The sequence below is a fragment of the Pituophis catenifer genome, unplaced genomic scaffold (assembly GCF_029215685.1).
Source record: "Pituophis catenifer annectens isolate HBS135680 unplaced genomic scaffold, rPitCat1.0.hap2 SCAF_9, whole genome shotgun sequence".
Classification (NCBI taxonomy): domain Eukaryota; kingdom Metazoa; phylum Chordata; class Lepidosauria; order Squamata; family Colubridae; genus Pituophis; species Pituophis catenifer.
The window spans coordinates 3,470,019-3,492,502 of record NW_027256889.1 but is presented as its reverse complement, the minus strand read 5'-3'; the positions used below and the strand labels follow the sequence as shown (position 1 = coordinate 3,492,502).

At 45.7% G+C, this 22,484-nt stretch overlaps 1 protein-coding gene across 1 annotated transcript; it reads right to left on the bottom strand.

Moving 5' to 3' along the window:
- Positions 1–6,210: 6,210 nt before the first annotated feature.
- Positions 6,211–12,558, bottom strand: B9D2 (B9 domain containing 2). The gene is made up of 3 exons (XM_070949797.1): positions 12,320–12,558; positions 11,086–11,211; positions 6,211–6,767 (listed from the first exon to the last, which is right to left on the bottom strand). The coding sequence occupies exons 1-3, from the start codon at positions 12,405–12,407 to the stop codon at positions 6,454–6,456; spliced, it is 528 nt and encodes a 175-aa protein (XP_070805898.1). The 5' UTR covers positions 12,408–12,558; the 3' UTR covers positions 6,211–6,453.
- Positions 12,559–22,484: the final 9,926 nt, after the last annotated feature.

Genomic DNA, 22,484 nt, shown 5'->3' with positions numbered 1-22,484 from the left:
GGAAGTGGAGGGAAAGTACTGTGCTGTATATAACTCTGCGCTCGGGGAAGAGAGTGCTGGACAGTTACTCTGGAAAGAAAAAAAAAAAGAAAAGAAGGAAAGGAAAGGAAAGGGAAAAAGAGAAAGAGGGAGGGAGGGAGGAAGAGTGAAAGAAAGAAAGAAAAGAAAGATAGAAAGAAGGGTGAGAGAGAAAAAGAAAGAGAGGGAGAAAAAAGAGAGATAGAAAGAAGGGTGAGAGAGAGAAAGAATAAAAGAGGGAGAAAGAGAAAGAAAGAAAAGGCTGAGAGAGAGAAAAAGAATAAAAGAAAAAGGGAGAAAGAGAAAGAAAGAAAAGAGAGCAAATGAATGAAATAGACAAAAGGAAAGAAAGAAAGAGAAAGAAAGAAAGAAAGGTGAGAGAAAAAGAATAAAAGAAAAAGGGAGGGAGAGAGAGAAAGAAAGATAGAAAGAAGGGTGAGAGAGAAAGAATAAAAGAGAGGGAGAAAGAAAAAGAAAGAGGCTGAGAGAGAGAGAAAAAGAATAAAAGAAAAAGAGGGAAAAAGAGAGAAAGAGAGAGAGAGAGCAAATGAATGAAATAGACAAAAGGAAAGACAGCAAGAAAGAAAGAAAGAAAGGTGAGAGAGATAAAAAGAATAAAAGAAAGAGAGGGAGAGAGAGAAAGAAAGAAAGAAAGCTCAGTCATTTGTCCTGAATGGCATAGGATCTCCTATTCAAAGAGGGTTGGACTAGAAGACCTCCAAGGTCCCTTAAAACTCTGTTATTCTGCATTCTGTCTTTTCAGACTGACCTCTCCCCTTTAAAAGTCATACCTTCATGGTAGATGGAAGCGGAGAACGAGGTGGGTCGAGGTAGCTTATGGGTTGAATGGACATTGGAGCCCGGAAGCCTATGGATAGGAGATCCACATGGATCGTGGCCCAGGGAAACCCTCCATTCCAAGGCAGGGAGAAATCACGACACGGGCGAAAAAAAGCTCCATCGACTCTTCTCGGTTCAAACCGAGTTTCCTGGCTTACGATCCAGGTTCCCCTGGGGCCCAGTTTCGTAGCTTCTCCCTGTCCCCAGATATTTCAAGCCGCGTCTTTCTTAAGAGAGAAAGCTGAAGTTCACCGGACAGTCAATTCATACCCCACCCTTCCATGCCGCAGAGCCTGATACGAGAAGATGCTTCGCCACATGCCAAGCTGGAGGGCCATTCCAGCCGTCGCTGGAGCTATTTTGGAGCAGCTGCGTCAGGGGGTAAAAAGGGGGCTTTGGGGTTGAGTTACGCCCCCGAATGCATCCCAACCATGTTATCCGTGGCGAGAGCCAATTTTGGGCTGCAGGTTCAGGAACCTGTTGCAGGGCAACTCGCAAAGGAAGGCGATCAGACAAGCATTTTTCCGAAATACTATAGGGCCGTGAGGGCAATCCTATGGCACGCGTGCCACAGGTGGCACACGGAGTCATATCTGTGGGCATGCAAGCGTTGCCGTAGGTCAATTCCACATACACCAATCAGCTGATTTTCAGGCCTTCTGGGCCCACCGGAAATCGGGAAACGGACTGTTTCCAGCCTCCAGGTGGGATGGGGAAGGCTGTTTTTGCCCTCCCCAGGCTCCAAGAAAGCTTCTGGGGTCTGAGGAGGGCGAAAAAACGGGCCTACTGGGCCATCACATGCCAAAAGCGGGAGTTGCGCTGGGGCAGTCACGCACGCATGCATGGGGGGGGTCAGGGTGCATTGAATTATGGGTATGGGCACACCCAAGTGCGACCCCCCATGCTCCCCCCACTTTTGGCATGCGACAGCAAAAAGGTTAGTCATCACTGGTATAGGGTTTCCTGCCTGAGGAGGGGGTTGACTAGAAGACCTCCAAGGTCCCTTCCAACTTTGTTATTCTATTCTATTCTATTCTATTCTATTCTATTCTATTCTATTCTATTCTATTCGTAGAGTATAGTATAGTATAGTATAGTATGCTATATTATAATTATATATATCAGAGGTCTTCAAACTTGGCAGCTTTAAGACTTGTGAACTTCAAGCATAGCTGGAGAATTCTGGGAGTTGAAGTCCACAAGTCTTAAAGCTGCCAAGTTTGAAGACCTCTGATTATAATAATATAATATAATATAATATAATATAATATAATATAATATAATATAATATAATATAATATAATATAATATAATATAATATAATATAATGAATGGAATGGAATGGAATGGAATGGAATGGAATGGAACGGAACAGAATAGAACAGAATAATATATATTCTTTCTCTGACATTTTCAAGTCACACATACAAGTACTCCTCAACTTACAACCACAATTGAGCCCGACATTGTTGCTAAGCGAGACAGTTGAGTGAATTTCCCCCCCCCCCATTTTACGTATTTTCTTGCTGCCGTTATTAAGTGAATCGCTGCAGTCGTTCAGTTAGTCACACGGTTTTTAAGCGAATCTGGCTTTCCCCAGGCTTGTCAACAGGCCGCAAAAGGAGAGAGCGGGTGGGGAAATCACACGACCTCCAGGACAATGCAACCGTCATAAGTATGAGTCTGAATTTTGATCGGGTGACCATGGGGGGGGGAACGCTGCCACGGTCGCTAAGTGTGAAAAACGGTCATAAGTCACTTTTTCCAGTGGCGTTGTAACTTCAAATGGTCACTAAATGAACTGTCATAAATCGAGAACTTCTTTTTCTAAACTGGTCATGTTCACCCCTTGTATTAACTCAGCCACTGGGGACGTGTGGATTTGGCTATGATCCACACACAACCACACAAAACACAATATATGAATGATGGAATAAGCCTTTCTACAGTCGTCGTGCCCCGAAAATCTTCCCTTCTTTGTAAATTTTCCCAGCGGGAGATTCCATAAAGAGCTGCTGGACTTGTGTTGCGTTAACTTCGCAACGCTATGGGTAGCAGGTCAGCGCGGACTTTTTGTCCTAAGGCAGCAAGAGGCACACAAAACACACCCCGCATTGTGTTGTGCTGCTTTTTCCCACGGAGACACACAAAAGCTGAGGAGGAAAACTCCTGGAGGCCAGATCGTCGGTCAAAAAATTGAATTATATACCGTAAAAACATGCCTCGCGGATAGAGATGATTTCCCGGATCCGTACAGTGGCCAAAATAGCTGGAGGAAAAAATTGGAAGCAGGCTTTTATGGCCGAGAGGCAGGTGCTCGTTTAGCGACTGCCTCATTCAACGACTCTTCATTCCCGGTTTCCATGATGAAAAAGGAACTGGACCGCCAATCCTTAATGTTTACCGACTAGTGTAGATTTGCAAAGCAGTGTTTCCCAATCCTGACAACTTTTTAAGAGGTATGGACTTCAATTTCCAGAATTCCCCAACCCGCTGGCTAGGGAATTCTGGGAGTTGGAGTCCATACCTTTTGAAAGTTGTCAAGATTGGGAAACGTCGTTGGAAAGGAAAGCCAAAGGAAATTGCACTTTAGATTTTTATCCCTTTCGTATATGATTTATTGGAACACATCCAATATTCCTTCCTCCTATTTTCCTCACAACAACCCTGTCAGGCGGGCAGGATAGAAATAAAATAAAACTTGTAACCAGTTTTGGGGTTGATGGTTGGGCCCCAACTTTAGATTTTTCTTCCTTCTTTCATATATGACTTTTAAGGTGACAAAAACATCCAATATTCCTTCCTCCTATTTTCCTCACAACAACCCTGTCAGGCGGGCAGGATAGAAATAAAATAAAACTTGTAACCAGTTTTGGGGTTGATGGTTGGGCCCCAAGTTTAGATTTTTCTTCCTTCTTTCATATATGACTTTTAAGGTGACAAACACATCCAATATTCCTTCCTCCTATTTTCCTCACAACAACCCTGTCAGGCGGGCAGGATAGAAATAAAATAAAACTTGTAACCAGTTTTGGGGTTGATGGTTGGGCCCCAACTTTAGATTTTTCTTCCTTCTTTCAGATATGACTTTAAGGTGGCAAACACATCCAATATTCCTTCCTCCTATTTTCCTCACAACAATCCTGTCAGGCGGGCAGGATAGAAATAAAATAAAACTTGTAACCAGTTTTGGGGTTGATGGTTGGGCCCCAACTTTATAGATTTTTCTTCCTTCTTTCATATATGACTTTTAAGGTGACAAACACCTCTAATATTCCTTCCTCCTATTTTCCTCACAACAACCCTGTCAGGCGGGCAGGATAGAAATAAAATAAAACTTGTAACCAGTTTTGGGGTTGATGGTTGGGCCCCAACTTTAGATTTTTCTTCCTTCTTTCATATATGACTTTTAAGGTGACAAAAACATCCAATATTCCTTCCTCCTATTTTCCTCACAACAACCCTGTCAGGCGGGCAGGATAGAAATAAAATAAAACTTGTAACCAGTTTTGGGGTTGATGGTTGGGCCCCAAGTTTAGATTTTTCTTCCTTCTTTCATATATGACTTTTAAGGTGACAAACACATCCAATATTCCTTCCTCCTATTTTCCTCACAACAACCCTGTCAGGCGGGCAGGATAGAAATAAAATAAAACTTGTAACCAGTTTTGGGGTTGATGGTTGGGCCCCAAGTTTAGATTTTTCTTCCTTCTTTCAGATATGACTTTAAGGTGGCAAACACATCCAATATTCCTTCCTCCTATTTTCCTCACAACAATCCTGTCAGGCGGGCAGGATAGAAATAAAATAAAACTTGTAACCAGTTTTGGGGTTGATGGTTGGGCCCCAACTTTATAGATTTTTCTTCCTTCTTTCATATATGACTTTTAAGGTGACAAACACCTCTAATATTCCTTCCTCCTATTTTCCTCACAACAACCCTGTCAGGCGGGCAGGATAGAAATAAAATAAAACTTGTAACCAGTTTTGGGGTTGATGGTTAGGCCCCAAGTTTAGATTTTTCTTCCTTCTTTCATATATGACTTTTAAGGTGACAAACACATCCAATATTCCTTCCTCCTATTTTCCTCACAACAATCCTGTCAGGTGGGCCGGGCTGTTTAAAACAGGCAGGATAAAAATAAAACTTGTAACCAGCTTTTGGGTTGATGGTTGGGCCTCACGTGGGCAATAATGCTACCTTCCCATCGGCTTTTTAGAACAACATCCCCTATTTAATCTAGCTTTAAACCATCTTTAAAAACCTGTTTATTTCCCCCTGGGATTGGAATTATAGTCTGTTGGTTGGATCGGTCTCTTTTTAGTGGCGAGGGACGGAGAACGTGATGCTTTGTGGTTCCCTCCTCACGCCGGTTGGTGTTTTTATATGATATTGTGTTATTGTTTTATGCATCGTGTTGCGGTTTTTGCCTTGTGAAGCTGCCCATGTTTTTTTGAGGTCAGGGCAGGTTAGAAATTTAACCAGAAAGGAACAGATAAAAAAATCAGCTTGTAACCAAGCTTGTCTCTTTGTCTCGGATAAATGAGGATTACCAGATCTAATACTTTGAGCAACAAGAATGTAAGCTAACTTTGCGTAAGAAATTATAATTGCAACGGTAGTTCTAGCCAAAAAAAAAAAAAAAAGCAATTTATTTGGCCAAAACTACAGCTTTGGTGACCTCTGCTGGCCACAGCCGGAATTACAACTCTCTTAGCATCTCAGATAAGACCAAATTTAGGGTATTAAATCTGGTAATTTTCATTTATCTCACATAAAAAGGTAAGCTTTGTTACCGCGGTGCCGAACTCAGCTCCTTTAAGAGGTCTGGACTGCAGTTCCCAGAATTCCCCAGCCAGCTAATGGAATTCTGGGAACTGAAATCCACAGATCTTAAAAGTTGACAAGTTGGGGAAAAAAATAAAATAAATTGCAGCCCCTCCTTCTATCCTACATCACAAAACCAGGCCTAGGATCACTGTTTACAGAGTTACCACTGGTATTTTCATTAGGAGCAGGTTTAAAAAAAAAAACAAACCACAGAAAACCAATTAAAAGTTCATGAGAAAATAGATATTTTTTTTCCCTCCTTGATAAAACAGAAGAACAAGTACCCAGACCGAGCGAGGCTCCCCGCTTGGATGGATCCGGCCAAACTCCGCTCAAGAAAATTGAACCAGGCGGGATCGAAAGAAGCACCATCACCAAAGTTGAGATCTGCCATTAGAGCAGTGTTTCTCAACCTTGGAAGCTTGAAGATGGGTGGACTTCAACTCCCAGAATCCCCCAGCCAGCGCTGCTGGCTGGGGGATTCTGGGAGTTGAAGTCCACCCATCTTCAAGCTACCAAGGTTGAGAAACACTGCACTAGAGGAAGAGAAATCAGGAGGGAGAAAACAAACCCAGGGCCCAACGACGAATCCCCATTTGGGTTGCAAAGTTCGGAGTGATGGCTTGTGATTCTAACAGTTCAAACAGGGTGGTGGTGTAGGGAGTCTTCCTTCCCAGAGCCTCCCTTTTGCCCCAAGTCCTTCCAATTCCTGAACTTTGGAGATTCACGGACCCCTCTTCCACCTCCAAGCCCATCTTCGTCCTTCAGCATTCCACCCCGTAGCGGTCAAAGTTACGGAGCAACACAGCCAGCTGGAAATGCACGGTGCCCATGGCGCAGGTCTGCAGGCGGTAGCGGTCGGCCCCCGTGTAGATCAGGTCGCTGCTGATGAGCTGAGGGCCCCCTCCCACGAAACACTGGGACAGCTGCTCCTGCCAAGAGCCCAGCGGGCGCCAGGTGACGCAGTCCAGCTGGTGGAAGCCGGGGCTGGAGGGCACGTGGCAGAAGCCGTAGCCGTACAGTTCGATGCGCCCAAAAGCATCCTGGTGCCACACCTGGACATGGAGCTTGGGCCAACCTGCCAGAGAACGAGAAAAAAAAACAGACTGCCCGTCATGTCAGTTTTTAGGTTAGGTTTAAGTTTAGGTTTATTTGATTTGTATACCGCCCTACTCCCAAAGGACTCAGGGCGGTGAACAGCCAACAATAAAATACATAAATACAAAAAATTTAAAAACCAAATAAAATCAAATTAAATCATTTTGGCCCAGACAGATTAAAACACCCCAATAATTTAAAAACAGATTAAAATTTACATATTTAAAAAAGGGAAGAAATTAGGCCAAGCCCGCCTGATGGAATAAAAAGGTCTTCACAGCACGGCGGAAGGAGCGCAGATCCGGGATTCTCCGTATCTCCGGGGGGAGCTCATTCCAGATGGTAGGTGCCCCCACAGAGAAGGCTCTCCCCCTAGGGGCCGCCAGTCAACACTGTTTGGCTGACGGCACCCGGAGGTAATTGTAAACTTTTTTATTCTGATTTTGATGGCTTTTTAAAGCACGCTTGAACTTTTATTATGTTGTAAGTTGCTGACAATTGCCGTATTGGTGGGATGGGTGGCTTAGAAATTCAAGAAAGGAAGGAAGGAGGGAAGGAAGGAAGGAAAAGGAGGGAGGGGGGGAGGGAGGAAGGAAGGAAAAGGAGGGAGGGGGGGGAGGGAGGGAAGGAGGAAGGAAGGAGGGAGGGAGGGGAGGAACAAAGGAAGGAAGAGTGAGGGAAGGAAGGAACAAAGGAAGGAAGAGGGAGAGAGGGAAGGAGGAAGGAAAAAGAGGGAGGGAAGGAAGGAGGAAGGAAGGAAAGCGAGGGAGGGAGGGAAGGAAGAAGGAAGGAAAAGGAGGGAGGGAGGGAAGGAAGGAAGGAAAGGAGGGAGGGAGGAAGGGAGGAAAAGGAGGGAGGGAAGGAAGGTGGAAGGAAGGGAGGAAGGAAGGAAAAGGAGGGAGGGAGGGAAGGAAGGAAGGAAGAGGGAGGGAGGGAAGGAACAAAGGAAGGAAGAGGGAGGGAGGGAAGTAGGAAGGAAAGGAGGGAGGGAAGGAAGGAGGAAGGAAGAAAAAAGAGGGAGGGAAGGAAGGAAGGTGGAAGGAAGGAAAAGGAGGGAGGGAGGGAAGGAGGGAGAGAGGGAAGAAAGAAGGAAGGAAGGAAGAGGGAGGGAAGAAAGGAACGAAGGAGGGAGGGAGGGAGGGGAGGCACCATGCTGACTGGGGAAGTCTGGGAATTGTAGTCCACACGTCTTGAAGTGGTTAAAGCTGAGAAACTCTGGTTCAACCACTTCCACAAGGCAGACTTTCAAGACAAGCAGTGGCTGATAACAACAAAAACCACAACGACCCCCATCCACGGGCCATTCAGCGACAACTTCAGCTTCTTCTGTCTTCTCAGCCAAATTTCCTTGGGCCCACCCCCGTCCTCTCCCCTTCCCATTTCTCGTTCAGCTCCTCTTTCATAATTAGGACCATTTAAATATATATATATATATATATTTACAGTTTTTTCTTTGACATACACGAGTGCTTGGTGAACAGAGCATCGTCTTGTTCAGTTTACTTTACAGACAATACTAATAACAATTAATTGGATTTTAATATTGTTTTAAATTTTGTATCTGTGTATTTTATTTGCTGGCTGTTCACCGCCCCGAGTCCCTCGGGAGAGGGGGGCGGTATATAAATATAATAAACTAACTAACTAACTAACTAACTAACTAACTAACAATGATAATACTGCTTTAAGTATACACAATAATAACCTTTCAACTTGGAACATTTACGTATACATTGTAGTTAAAATGTAGTCCATTATGTAGCAGTACACAGAGTAGTATTTCCCCAAATTTCTACTTTCTACCTCTTTTTTTTTTATTTTATTTGATTTGATTTATATGCCGCCCTTCTCCGGAGACTCAGGGCGGCTTACAATGCGTTAAGCAATAGCCTTCATCCTTTTGTATATTTTTATACAAAGTCAGCTTATTGCCCCCACAAACTGGGTCCTCAATTTACCCACCTTAGAAAGGATGGAAGGCTGAGTCAACCTTGAGCCTGGGGAGATTCGAACTTACAATAATTGCAGGCAGCTGGTGTTAAATTACAGAGCTCTGTCTGTTGAACTATCCAGGCTCTTTTTCTAACCCCTAATGAAGCAATTCCCCTATTGAGAGGTATTATGTCTCTATCCATCATCTCTTGCCCTTTTTAGTATTTCAACTCTTTATTAACTTTTTGACAAATCTCCCCGTCTTCTCCCTTTCCCATTTCTAGTCCGGTTCCTCTTTGATAATTAGAACCAATTTTAGGGGGTTTTTTTTGATTCACTGGCACAAAATGTATCATCTTCCCCAAGCACGACGTCCCCGAACAAATAAAGGGGACTGCAGAGGCCAGTTTTAATTATTGTGCATTGTCCATTCAGCTAGGAAGAAAAAAAGGCAGTTTTTTATTCATCTGTTGAAAGGAAGAGTCAAAAAAGTCATTTTTTTGACTCCAGATGTCCAAGGAAAGGCCTGGCTCCCCCTTTTTTTCTAAACCTGCCTTGTGCCGACAAACAGCTTCAAAATCAAACTCCCCCAAAGACAAACAGCTCTGCCATTGGGCTCACGCTGAGAAACTTAATTTGGAAGCTGCTTGCCTCCAGATTTATAATCCCTTTGCAATATTTATTGCATCGGTTGTTTTATTCCACGCCTGTGCCGCGCTTCGTATTAAGCACCTAATAAATAAAACCATTACGAATGGCCGCTACTAACTTCAGGGATCTGATGCCACCTGGATGCCTGGAATTAATAACGGAATGATGGAAGGGCCTTTGAAGGGGGAGGGGGGGAAATGGGGCCTCTCTGTGCCAGTGCAGTCTACCTTTGAATTCCAAAAGGAGGGGGGGCTTTCTATATACCCCCTTTTGGGACTTTTTCTGAAGCCATGTACTGAAAAAGAGCACCAAGGAACCCATACTTCGATGATGCCATTGGGATATTTTTTAAAAAAATTGTATCCTGCTTTTATTATTTTTACAAATGACTCAAGGCAGCAAACAAATCCTACACACTTTCCTCCTCTTATTTTCCTCACAACAACAGCCCTAAGAGGTAGGTTGGGCTGAGGGGGAAGGACTGGCCCAAGGTTCCCCCAGCTGGCTCTCCTGCCTAAAGTGGGACTAGAACTCCCAGTCTCCTGGTGAACGACCCAAAGTCACCCAGCTGGCTTTCCTTCCTAAGGCGGGACTAGAACTCCCAGTCTCCTGGTGAAAGACCCAAAGTCACCCAGCTGGCTTTCCTTCCTAAGGCGGGACTAGAACTCCCAGTCTCCTGGTGAACGACCCAAAGTCACCCAGCTGGCTTTCCTTCCTAAGGCGGGACTAGAACTCCCAGTCTCCTGGTGAAAGACCCAAAGTCACCCAGCTGGCTTTCCTTCCTAAGGCGGGACTAGAACTCCCAGTCTCCTGGTGAAAGACCCAAAGTCACCCAGCTGGCTTTCCTTCCTAAGGCGGGACTAGAACTCCCAGTCTCCTGGTGAAAGACCCAAAGTCACCCAGCTGGCTTTCCTTCCTAAGGCGGGACTAGAACTCCCAGTCTCCTGGTGAAAGACCCAAAGTCACCCAGCTGGCTTTCCTTCCTAAGGCGGGACTAGAACTCCCAGTCTCCTGGTGAAAGACCCAAAGTCACCCAGCTGGCTTTCCTTCCTAAGGCGGGACTAGAACTCCCAGTCTCCTGGTGAAAGACCCAAAGTCACCCAGCTGGCTTTCCTTCCTAAGGCGGGACTAGAACTCCCAGTCTCCTGGTGAAAGACCCAAAGTCACCCAGCTGGCTTTCCTTCCTAAGGCGGGACTAGAACTCCCAGTCCCCTGGTTTTTAGCTTGGCACCTTAATCCCTAGACCAAACTAGGCTTGCAAGTACAGTGTTTCCCCGAAAATAAGACCCTGTCTTATATTTTTTTTTTGAGCCCCGAAATAAACGCTTGGTCTTATTATTATTATTATGCCGCCCAGAGTCCTCGGAGAGTGGGCGGCATAGAAATATGACTAATAAATAAATAAATAAAATAAATTTCGGGGCGCGTGGAGCAAGACTGGGGCTCCTCTTGCCGTCTTACCTGATTTCCATCTCTGTCTCCCTAACCCTAACCAGAGGAAATGGCCGGGACCGGCTAGGCATGCAGTTAAATATTTGGGGGGGAAGGGGCTTATTTTAGCGCATGCACTCAAAAGCCCGATTGGGCTTATTATCCGGGGAGAGGTCTTATTTTCGGGGAAACAGGATAACCAGGATGTCATTCACGGCTATCAGCCACGGTCATCCAGAAATATAAAAATATATCACTCTCCCCTCCCACTCCCTCCTCCTTACCTTGCAGGCCTTTGGTGGCGAAGTGGACATCGATGGGGTGGCACCAATAAGCCACGTCGTCTATCTGGGGATGGTCAACCTGGGTCTGCCCTTCCCGAAGACCTGACAGCAGTTTCCAGGCTCCCCCTGAGAGAGGCACCCAGCAGTCGTTAAAGAGAGCAACAAGGATCCCCACAAGCCAACCTGACATTCCTTTTTCTTTTGGCAATCTTAGCCTTTAAGAATAACAGAGTTGGAGGGGGACCTCAGAGGTCTTCTAGTCCAACCCCCATCAGACCCCCCCCCCCACTGCTTTCGTTCACCGAGTTGCAGATCTCTTGATCACAGGAAAAGAGAAAGGGGCTTTTTTCTTGGGGTGCCTTTCAGCTCCCCAAAGGGGGCCTTTCCTGGTAGTCTCCCATCCAAGTCCAGGATGCCTGCATACCCTGCCCTGCTTCCAGCATTGGAGGGGACCTCAGAGGTCTTCTAGTCTAGGCCCCCCCCCCCGGCACTTTCATTCACCAAGTTGTGGATGTCATGATCGCAATACAAGAGTAAGAGTTGCCCTTCAGCCCCCCCAAAGGGGCCTTTTCTGGTGGTCTCCCATCCAAGTCCAGGATATTAAGGAGTAAGGGCTCTTTTCTTGGGGGTGCCTTTCAGCTCCCCAAAGGGGCCTTTCCTGGTGGTCTCCCATCCAAGTCCAGGATATTAAGGAGTAAGGGTCTCTTTTCTTGGGGGGCCTTTTAGCTCCCCAAAGGGGCCTTTCCTGGGGGTCTCCCATCCAAGTCCAGGATATTAAGGAGTAAGGGTCTCTTTTCTTGGGGGTGCCTTTTAGCTCCTCAAAGGGGCCTTTCCTGGTGGTCTCCCATCCAAGTCCAGGATGCCTGCATACCCTGCCCTGCTTCCAGCATTGGAGGGGACCTCAGAGGTCTTCTAGTCCAGCCCCCCCCCCCCCGGCGCTTTCATTCACCAAGTTGTGGATCTCTTGATCGCAATACAAGAGTAAGAGTTGCCCTTCAGCCCCCCCAAAGGGGCCTTTCCTGGTGGTCTCCCATCCAAGTCCAGGATATCCCTGCCCTGAATCTAGCGTTTCCCTTCCCCACTGAATACCCAGCCCTCCCTTTCTTGGGGGAGGGGCCCTGCAAGCGGGGACCCCCCCCTCCCAAAACTCACAAGGGCTGCACCTTTCCCCTCCCCACCTGTGTGTCTCCCCCCCCACAGAGAGACCCCCCCGCTTCCCCCCCCCCGCACACACCTGTGTGGATCCCCCATTTGCAAAACAAGGAACTGCTGGGGAATCCACTGGCTCCCACGATCTGGCCAATGACGTGCACTTCGGCCATGGCCCTTGGCGGGTTGGAGGGGCTGGTGGGGGGGGAGGCCGCCGGATTGCAGAAACCGGGCTTGGCACCGGCCTTTAGATGAGGCGGGCTAACCCGGGTTAGGATCGGTCCGGAACCCGCTTCGGAGCGAGAATTGCACGGATTTGCAACGGTTTCAGACGGCGCAGCGACGGTGAGAAGGGCGGGGGGGGGGGGAGGGAGGGAAGAGGGGGCGGAGCCTCCCCGCGGTAGTCAAGACGCCTCGCCCTTCCCGCCTTCCTGATTGGCACGTGGGGTAGGAGGCGTGGCCGAGAGGGGGGTATAAATACAGGGGCCGGCGGGCGGTGTTTGGGCAGAAGGCGTGGGCGGCGCTGGAGTGAGGGCTGCGTTTATTTCATTTTTTCCCTCCCCCCTCTTCTTCATTGAATGGGTAATTTCCCTCCTTCCTTGGGTTTAGGGAAGTAGAAATCAGACTGCAGCCTATTTCTTTGTGAAGTTTTGAGGCTGCCCATCTCACTCCCAGAGGGACCACAATTAAAAACACACACACACATATATATAAAATAAATCAATATAAAATTGAAATATAGAGAGATAGATAGAGGTAGATGATTGACAGATGATATAGATATGATAGATTAGAGATAGAGAGATTTTATATATATATATATATATATATATAATAGATGATAGAGATAGATCAAGATAAGAGATAGAGATTACAGATAGATGTTATTTATTTGTGAAGTTTTGAGGCTGCCCATGTCACTCCCAGAGGGACTGCAATTAACCAAGACACTTCCAATTTTACGTGGGAGAAGACCCGAATAACCAAAGACCTACATACAAACACCCGCGAAAACCTGAGAAAATATATATATATATATATATATATATATATATATATATATATATATATATATATATATATATATATATATATATATATATATATATATATATAATAGATGATAGAGATAGATCAAGATATAGATAGAGATTATAGATAGATGTTAGGGATATAAATAGATAAAGATACATGAATTTCAATCTATATTTCAAAAGCTTGCTTTCTCTCAAATGCGGGAAGGTACCAAGATAGATAGATAGATAGATAGAGATATGTAGAATTTGTATGGAAAGATACTCGCACAAGTACGAAGCCAAAGACGCCAGCCTGAAGATGACGAGTGGGACCTCGTCGAAACGTCACCAAGATACTCTCAATCTTACACGGAAAAAGACCCGAATTCAAATTGGGTTGTTTGTGTCCCGATTGTGCCCTGCTTCACCCACTTGCAAGGAGAAGCGGATGCTTTCTTTTCCCATATAAATGTAATAAAGAAATGAATAGAGAGAGTCCTTGACTTAACAAGAGTTTGTTTAGGGACCGTTCAACGGCGTTGAAAAAAAGCGACTTGGGACTGTTTTTCACACTTAACGACTGTCGGGGGGGGGCGTCTCTGTGATCACATGATCAAAATTCAGAGGCTTGGCAGCTGACTCATATTTATGACTGTGGCAATGTCCCGGGGTCACTTTTTGCGACCTCTTAATTTAATTTAATTTAATATTTAAATTTACATACTGCCTTTCTCCCGAAGGACTCAGGGCAGTGAACAGCCAGAAGTAAAAAACATCAAAAACAAAATATAAAAACAATTTAAAAATGAATTAAACAATTTGGCCCGACAGTTAAAATCCCCCATTAAAAATCCAAATTAAAATACACAATTGGAGAGATTAGGCCAGCCCGACTTGATGAAATAAAAAGGTTTTAAGGGCCCGACGGAAAGTACGTAAGTCCGGGATCGTCCGTATCTCCGGAGGGAGCTCGTTCCAGAGGGCAGGTGCTCCCACAGAGAAAGCTCTCCCCCTGGGGGTCACCAGTCGGCATTGTTTGGCTGACAGCACCCGGAGGAGCCGCTCTCTGTGGGAGCGTACTGGCCGGTGGGAGGCTCTCGGTGGCAGAAGGCGGTCCCGTAAATATCCCGGCCCTAAGCCATGGAGCGCTCTAAATGTGGTCACCAACACCTTGAATCGCACCTGGAGGACCACCGGGAGCCAGTGCAGCTCACGCAGGAGAGGTGTTACATGGGAGCACCATGACGCTCCCATAATCACCCGCGCGGCCGCATTCTGCACCAGTTGGAGCCTCCAGGTGCTCTTCAAGGGGAGCCCCATGCGGAGAGCATTGCAGTAGTCCAGGCGGGAAGTGACGAGGGCATGAGTGACCGTGCGTAAGGAGTCCCGATCCAGAAAGGGACGCAACTGGCGAATCAGGCGAACCTGATAAAAAGCCCCCCTGGCCTCAGCCGTCAAGTGCTCTTCTAAAGACAGCCGTGCATCCAGGAGGACGCCCAAGTTGCGAGCCCTCTCCGTGGGGGCCAACGACTCGCCCCCAATAGTCAGAGATGGCACCAACTGACTATGTCGGGATGCCGGAAGCCATAGCCACTCTTGACAAGCAAAGTCAACAGGGAAGACAGATTTCACTTAACAAACATTTTACTAACTTAACTGCAGTGCTTCGCTTAGCAACTGGCAGGAAAGGTCGTAAAACGGAGCCGAAATTCACTGTCTCGCTTAGCGACAGAGATGTTAGGCTCCATGGTGGTCATATGTCAAGGACTACCGGTATATTTCCTTGTCCTTTTGGCCCCGCGTGGAGCTGAGCTGGGCCGTAGGAGGGGTCAGGATGCACCTTTGGTGGCTTTTCTGCGGAGAACAATTTCAATTTTGTCTTCAGCTCCTGAGTTCTTGTGATTTTTTTTTTTTTTTACACTTCAGGCACTTGAGAGGCGAGCGAGAGGCTCGGATTTTTATCTCGTGGATTCGGTTTTATTTAGAAAAACGTGGGAGTTGATCCAAAAAACCCTATGCGTTTAAATGTCAGTGGCTTTTTGCTGTCCTGGCGCAACCATGGGGGCAGCTTCCAGAGACAGCAATGCGGTTTGATTTACCGAGATGCATCTCGGCGCCTTCATTTTTGCACAATTCAAAAGCAGGGGGCATAAAATATTGAGATTTTTTTTTTTTTTAAATTATCCCCATATGCTGTTGCATCTTGCAGGAATACTGGTTCCTAGGTGACAGGAAGAGGCTTCTGAGTTGGATGTATTTTAAGCCTCTAAAAAAACCATGCCAAAATAAAAATGTATATTTACTGTAGAAAATGTGTTTGCTTTTTTTTTTTAAAGGTTGAAAAAGAACGGGAAGCCAAACACTTGATCCTGATGGGAAATCAAGATGATTTCTTGATTTATGATCTCGTGTGGAGTTTAAAAAGCAGCCGGAAGCGATTGAGAGGAAGAGCTCATCGTCAACATTGACAGATTATTTTGTGAAATTGGAGAGCGAGGAAAATCAATTACGATTGTTACTTCAGCAGGGATGTTTTTTTGGCATCTTTCTCGCCCCATTAAAGCTCGCAACAACATCAAGTGAAGGCTTTGCATGTCAATATTGTTGAATTAAGAGGTCGGCGGATTTCAAAGCCCCTCCCCCATCCTCAAACCAAGATAAAACGAATCCACAGGAACCCCTTGACTTAACAGTCACAGATTTCTGTCGCTAAGTGAGAGACCGTTGTTAAGCGAGGTTGGCCCTACTTGATGACCATTCTGGCCACACTTGTCAAGTGAGTCCCTTGCAAATGTTAAATTAGTAACCTGGTTGTTAAGTGAATCTGGGTTTCCTCGTTGACTTTGCTAGTGAGAAGACTGTAAAAGACGGAGGGGCGGGAATCACAGCATCCCTGGGACACGGCAACCGTCGTAAATATGAATCGGTGGCCAAGCCTCTGAATTTTGATCATGTGACCACGGGGATGCTGCGACGGTCGTAAGTGTGAAAAAACGATCCTAGGTCACTTTTTTCGGCGCCGTTGTGAATTCGAATGATTGGAAAAATAATTACCACCTTCCTGATTATTATTTCCTAACATAGCCTTACACAGCTAGCCTTTGACAATATACGCTTCTGTTTCCCTATCAGTTCGCAAACATGAGTGCATCACGCATGTGCCTAGCCTTCCGCACATGTGCTTAGCTCACTCACACGCCTTCCGCACATTCACCCGGCTTCAAAAATGTGCCTAAGTAGAATGGCATAGAGCCAGGGTGGGTTTCTGCTACTGGTTAAGACCGGTTTGACTGAACCGGTTTGGACCAGTTTGCCTGAACCGGTTTAGACCGGTTTGACCGAACCAGCTGAATACGATCTCTGTTCTGTGGGTCTGCAGAAGGAAAACAGCAGATTAATTATGCAACCTTTTTCTCAACTTCAGCAATTTTAAGGCGTATGAACTTCAAAAACATGTTGGCTGGGGAATTCTGGGAGTTGAAGTCCACCGGTCTTTAAGTTGCCGAAGTGGAGAAATTCTGGCCTAATGAAGAATCGAAAACATCTTTTCTCTGCCTCTTTGGAGGTTTTTTCCTCAGGCTTGGAGAGCTTAAATGTCCCGTGTTTGTTCTTTCTTCCTCTCTACTTTCTTTTTTTTCACTCTTTGTTCTAATTGCTCTGCAGAAAAGCAGAGAGGCAGGATTGAAGCGGAAGACAAGGTGTGGGAAAAGTCATTTATCAAAGCACTCAGCAGCTACTCTAAGGCCAGATAGGAAGGAAAAGTGGAAATCTTTAAGGAGGTGACGTTTAATCAACACCAGGACAGGTGGGGGCTTTTAATGCAGAAGGAATTGCATCTTATTGTCATTCTTCAACTCTTCGTCTTATTATTAAGTATAATAATTGGGCCAGTTACTCTGACTCTGTCTCTCACTAGAATCCTGTATCCAGTTTTGGTCACCGCACTATAAAAAAGATGTGGAGACTCTAGAAAGAGTGCAGAGAAGAGCAACCAGGATGATGAGGGGACTGGAGGCTAAAACATACGATCAACGGTTGCAGGAACTGGGCATGGCTGGTCTAGTGAAGAGAAGGACCAGGGGAGACAGGAGAGCAGTCTTCCAATACTTGAGGGGCTGCCACAGAAAGGAGGGGGTCAAGCTGTTTTCCAAAACACCCGAAGGCCAGACAAGGAATAATGGATGGAAACTGAACAAGGAGAGATTCAACCTAGAAATAATGAGGAATTTCCTACAGTAAGAACAATCAACCCATGGAACAGAAGTTGCCTTCAGAAGTTGTGGGAGCTTCATCACTGGAGGCTTTTAAGAAGAGACTGGACTGCCATCTGTCAGAAATGGTGTAGTAGGGTCTCCTGCTTGGGTGCGGGGTTGGACTAGATGACTTCCAAGGTCCCTCTGTTATTTTATTCTATTTTGTCAACCCAATCCACTGCACAGGGCTGTTATTGTGGGGAAAACAAGAGGAGGAAGTTTGTGCTAGATATCTTAGCTGCCTTGACTTGCGACTGGTCCTCATACCTACGACTGTCGCAGCACCTCTGTCATCAAAATTCAGGTGCTTGGCAACAGGACAGGTACTGATAAAGGTTGTAGCATCCCGGGGTACGCTGATCGCCATTTGTGATCTTGCCAGCAGGCTTCCGACAAGTAAAGTCTTGGTAGTACAGTGGTCTAAAGCACCCTGTTATTAAGACCAGCTGCCTGCAATTACTGCAGGTTCGAATCTCACCAGGCTCAAGGTCGACTCAGCCTTCCATCCTTTCTAAGGTAGGTGAAATGAGGACCCAGTTTGTGGGGGCAATAAGCTGACTTTGTATAAATATACAAAAGTATGAAGGCTATTGCTGAGCACATTGTAAGCCCCCCTGAGTCTCCGGAGAAGGGCGGCATATAAATCAAATTAAAAAAAAAAAAAAAAGTCAACGAAGGCAGCTGGATTCATTTAATGACCACACGTTTCATTTAACAACTGCAGCAATTCACTTCACAGCCATGGCAAAGAAGGTCGGAGAAGCGGGCACGATTCGCCTCGCTTAACAACAGAAATCCCAGTTCCCGATTCTTTGTCGTAAGTCAAGGACTTGTTTCTATCTTGCTAAATGTATTTGGTCCGAATGCCTGGGGCACAATTCGAACTCAGTTCAGGGCTGTGGGTTGTGTGCCTTTTGGGTGGCTGAGACAAGCCGCTTTTCCAGCCAAGAGACTTCGGGTGCCAATGTCAGTGATTATAAAACAAAACTAAAAAAAAAAAATCCAACAACTCCAAAAAAAAATAAAAATCCAGAATGTAATTGCCCTAAATCACTCACGCATTCGCTGCACTACTAGATTGTAGAACAAAATGCTCGGTGTTTTACAAAACAGCATCAAGAAAGGAAAGGGGGAAAAATACAATTTTACAAAACAACATCAAGAAGGGAAGAGGGGGGAAAAAAATACAATTAAGGCTCAGGCCAAGAAATTTACAATTTAAATCAGCACCACCTCATTAAAACCGGAGCCTCTCTTCCTCCATGGATTCTGATTTTCCCCCTCTCCAGCTTCTGCGATGCAGCATCCGATGAATATGAAATTCAGAATTTCAGTCACGTCCAGCTTCTCCGGGGGATGCCAGTCTGAAATCAAAAAACACAGGTAACAGATGGGGGGTTCCATCTGTCCTTTATCCTTTCCTACCTGGGCAGTAATCGAGTGTAATCACCTTGGGCGCTCGTAAAGTGAGTTTTCTATATGGGATTTTTTTCCCCCCCAGCCTTTAGTTCATGGCCCTCAATTAACCGAAACTTTTTCTTGGTTCAGATAAACATGCTGTAAAAAAAATATATGAGCCTTCTGGTGTTACTTGAAGCCCTTGGCTCTGACTGACCCCGTTCGACTCTTATTTCGAAGACTGGGCTTATGGGTTTTGTTAGGTACATTTCTTAATTGGTAAAATATCCTAATTAAATGTCAGGGGTTAAACCCCAAAGAAGAGGAGGGGGGGTGTCAACCTATTCTCCAAAGCCCCAGAAGGCAGGACAAGAAGCAACAGATGGAAAATAACCAAGGAGAGAAGCAACATGGAATTAAGGAAGAATTTTCCTGCCAGTGAGAACAATTAATCAGTGGAACGACTTGCCACCAGAAGTTGTGGATGCTCCAACACTGGAAGTTTTTATGAAGAGATTGGACAACCATTTGACTGAAATGGGGTTTATTCCGATTATTTTTAAAACAAGTATTTCTGAACCGTCTCAGCTGATGAGAGAAAGACATGCTGTTTTTTTTTTCCCCCAGCAATAAGGTCTAGAAACTTGATCCTTGTCAAATCAAAATAACTACCCAAAGGCAGATTAAGCTACCATGCCTTGTTTTATTTTGATTCTTAAGTCGTGTTTCCAAATGCCACAAGGCTTGGTGCTTAGCTAACTTTCTGAGTTGATGGGGAAATAGAAAATATATCTTGAGCCTACTCAAATCTCCATTTGGTAACCGATATTATGAATGCTCAAGGAAGAGCCTTTTGTGTTTAAAACAATAAAGGTAAAATTATTGAGTCAGACTCAACTCCTGAAGAATTAATGCTATTTTCTTGGCAGACTATTATATCTTCTTTATTTTATTTTTTAAAAAATTTCTCCTGTTCAGTCGGGTCTAATTCTCGGAGGAAAAATCCATGCAATTTTCTTAGCAAGGTTTTTCAGAAGTGGTTTGTCATTTGCTTCCTTCCTAGGGCTGAGAGAATGTGGCTGGTCCAAAGTCACCCGGCCAACTTTGATGCCTAAGACAGGACTCGAACTCCCAGTCTCCTGGTGATTGGCTCAAAGTCACCCAGCCAGCTTTGATGCCTAAGGCAGGACTAGAACTCACAATCTCCTAGTGATTGGCCCAAAGTCACCAACTAGCTTTCATGCCTAGGATGGGACTAGAATTCACCATATCCTGGTGATTGGCCCAAACTAGCTTTCATGCCTAAGGCAGGACTATAATTCCCAGTCTCCTGGTGATTGGCGCAAAGTCATCCAGCCAACTTTGATACCTAAGACAGGACTAGAACTCACCATATCCTGGTGATTGGCCCAAAGTCACCAACTAGCTTTCATGCTTAAGGTGGGACTAGAACTCCCAGTCTCCTGGTGATTGGCCCAAAGTCACCCAACTGGCTTTGATGCCTAAGGTGGAACTAGAACTCACAGTCTCCTGGTGATTGATCCAAACTCACCTATCTGGCTTTCATGCCTAAGGCGAGACTAGAACTCACAGCCTCCCAGTTTCTGGCCCACTACACATAACGTAACATCTCCACCCTCTTCAACTTTCCATTCTCCTCCACAACCCTGGAATTTTTGAGGGTCCCCCACTCCTCATCCAAACAGCAGCCACGTCGGACCTTCCTTCTTCGCCTTTCGAAGCCGGCCAAAGGCAGGGAGATGCGCTGACTCAGCAGCACACCTGTCCCAGGTACGGTACCTGCGCTCCCTCCCTCCCAGCCTATGACTTCCTTGACTCCAAAGTTTGCACCTAGCCTCAAACAGACTGATGGTGGCCCTCTGGGACTCGCGGGTTCTTTCGTTGCTCGAAACGAACGCGGCGCAGCACTTCTCAACCTTTTAACGGGTCCCCGTGTTGTGATGACTCTCCAGTTTTCTGGATGACGCCCCCACCCTGCTCCGCTTTGCCAGCCCAGCTGCCGCAGAGGCACAACAGAGACAGCGGCGTCAGCACAATCTCTCCAGCGGCAGCATCTTCCAAAATTACTACCTTTAATTACGCCCGCACAATCATTTTCCAGGACACGGACCCTGTCGCTCTCCTGCAGAGCCTCCAGGGGGCGCTGCGTTGGCGTGTCAAAAACCTAATTGGGAAGATTGGATTTTCGCATCGATTTTTTTCTTTTCTTTTCTTTTTTTTCTTCTTTCTGTCTGGGTCTTCACTGGGTTGGGAAAAAAGAAAAGACTTAAGGTCAGATCGTTCCTGCTACTGATCTTCATTTCTCCGGCACATCCTAAGAAACGTGGGGGACTTTGTTTATTTGTTTATTTATTTATTTTATTTCTATACTGCCCTTCTCCCGAAGGACTCAGGGTGGTGTACAGCCTGATTAAAAGCACAAAGACAGACAAAATTTAAAAATAATTAAAATTATTAAATGATAGGTTCAATTTTAAACCCCAAATTTAAAATCCCGTTTAAAATTTCCATTTCTTCCACAGGTGAAGGGGAAAAACGAAACAGGTTTTTTTCCAGGTGATAGGCCATAAAGAAGCTGCTATCAAAGGATCTGATTTATTTTCAATTTCAAGGATCTGCAAGCAGAATCCTGGAAGCCTGTCCCTCTGTTGGGTATGTCTAGTGAAGAGAAGGACCAGGGGAGACAGGAGAGCATCTTCCAATATTTGAGGGGCTGCCCAAGAGAGGAGGAAGGGCGTCAAGCTATTTTCCAAAGCACCTGAAGGCCAGACAAGGAATAATGGATGGAAACTGACCAAGGAGAGATTCAACCTGGAAATAAAGGAGACATTTTCCGACAGGGAGAACAATCAACCCATGGAACAGAAGTTGCCTTCAGAAGTTGTGGGAGCTTCATCATTGGAAGCTTTCAAGAAGAGACTGGACTGCCATCGGTCAGAAATGGTGTGGGGACTCCTGTTTGGGCAGTGGGGTTGGACTAGATGACCTACAAGGTCCCTTCCACCTCTGTTCATCTGTTAAAGAAGAGGGGGTCAACCTATTCTCCAAAGCACCCACAACTTCTGAAGGCACAACTTCCACCGATGAACTGTCCTCACTGCTAGGAAGTTTCTCCTTAATTCCAGATTGCTTCTCTCCTTGATTCGTTTCCGTCCCTTGTTGGCCAGGAGGATGCTAGGATGGTTGTAAGTGCGGAAAACGGTCATAAGTCACTTTTTGCAGTGCCGTTGAACGGTCACAAAACAAATCGTTGTAAGTCGGGGACTATGTGTATTCACAAAAACACTGCTTGTTGTCACCGAGGCGTCGGGAAAATAAGATAAACGACTGGCCCGTGAGAGCAGAAAACGTCTTGCTCGTGGCCTCTGTATGGCCCACAAGTTTCTAGTCCTCTTGAGAGGGTAGAAATGCCCGAGAACCGTAAACAGGGTTACCTGCTTCTCAGGGGTTGTCTGAATGAGACAGAACACTTGCATTTCTCAACGGGAACAAGGAGATGCTTGCAATAACCTTTAACATCATGGCAAGGATCGGTGTCTGAATGTATCCGGTCCTCTCACCT

What these genes read in the sequence shown, in the direction of transcription:
- B9D2 (XM_070949797.1), bottom strand. Translation starts at nt 12,407, where the DNA reads ATGGCCGAAGTGCACGTCATTGGCCAGATCGTGGGAGCCAGTGGATTC. An exon ending in CAAATGGGGGATCCACACAG is followed by an intron (nt 11,212 to 12,319) that starts GTGTGTGCGGGG and finishes TGCCTCTCTCAG; the next exon opens with GGGGAGCCTGGAAACTGCTG. An exon ending in CGCCACCAAAGGCCTGCAAG is followed by an intron (nt 6,768 to 11,085) that starts GTAAGGAGGAGG and finishes GTTCTCTGGCAG; the next exon opens with GTTGGCCCAAGCTCCATGTC.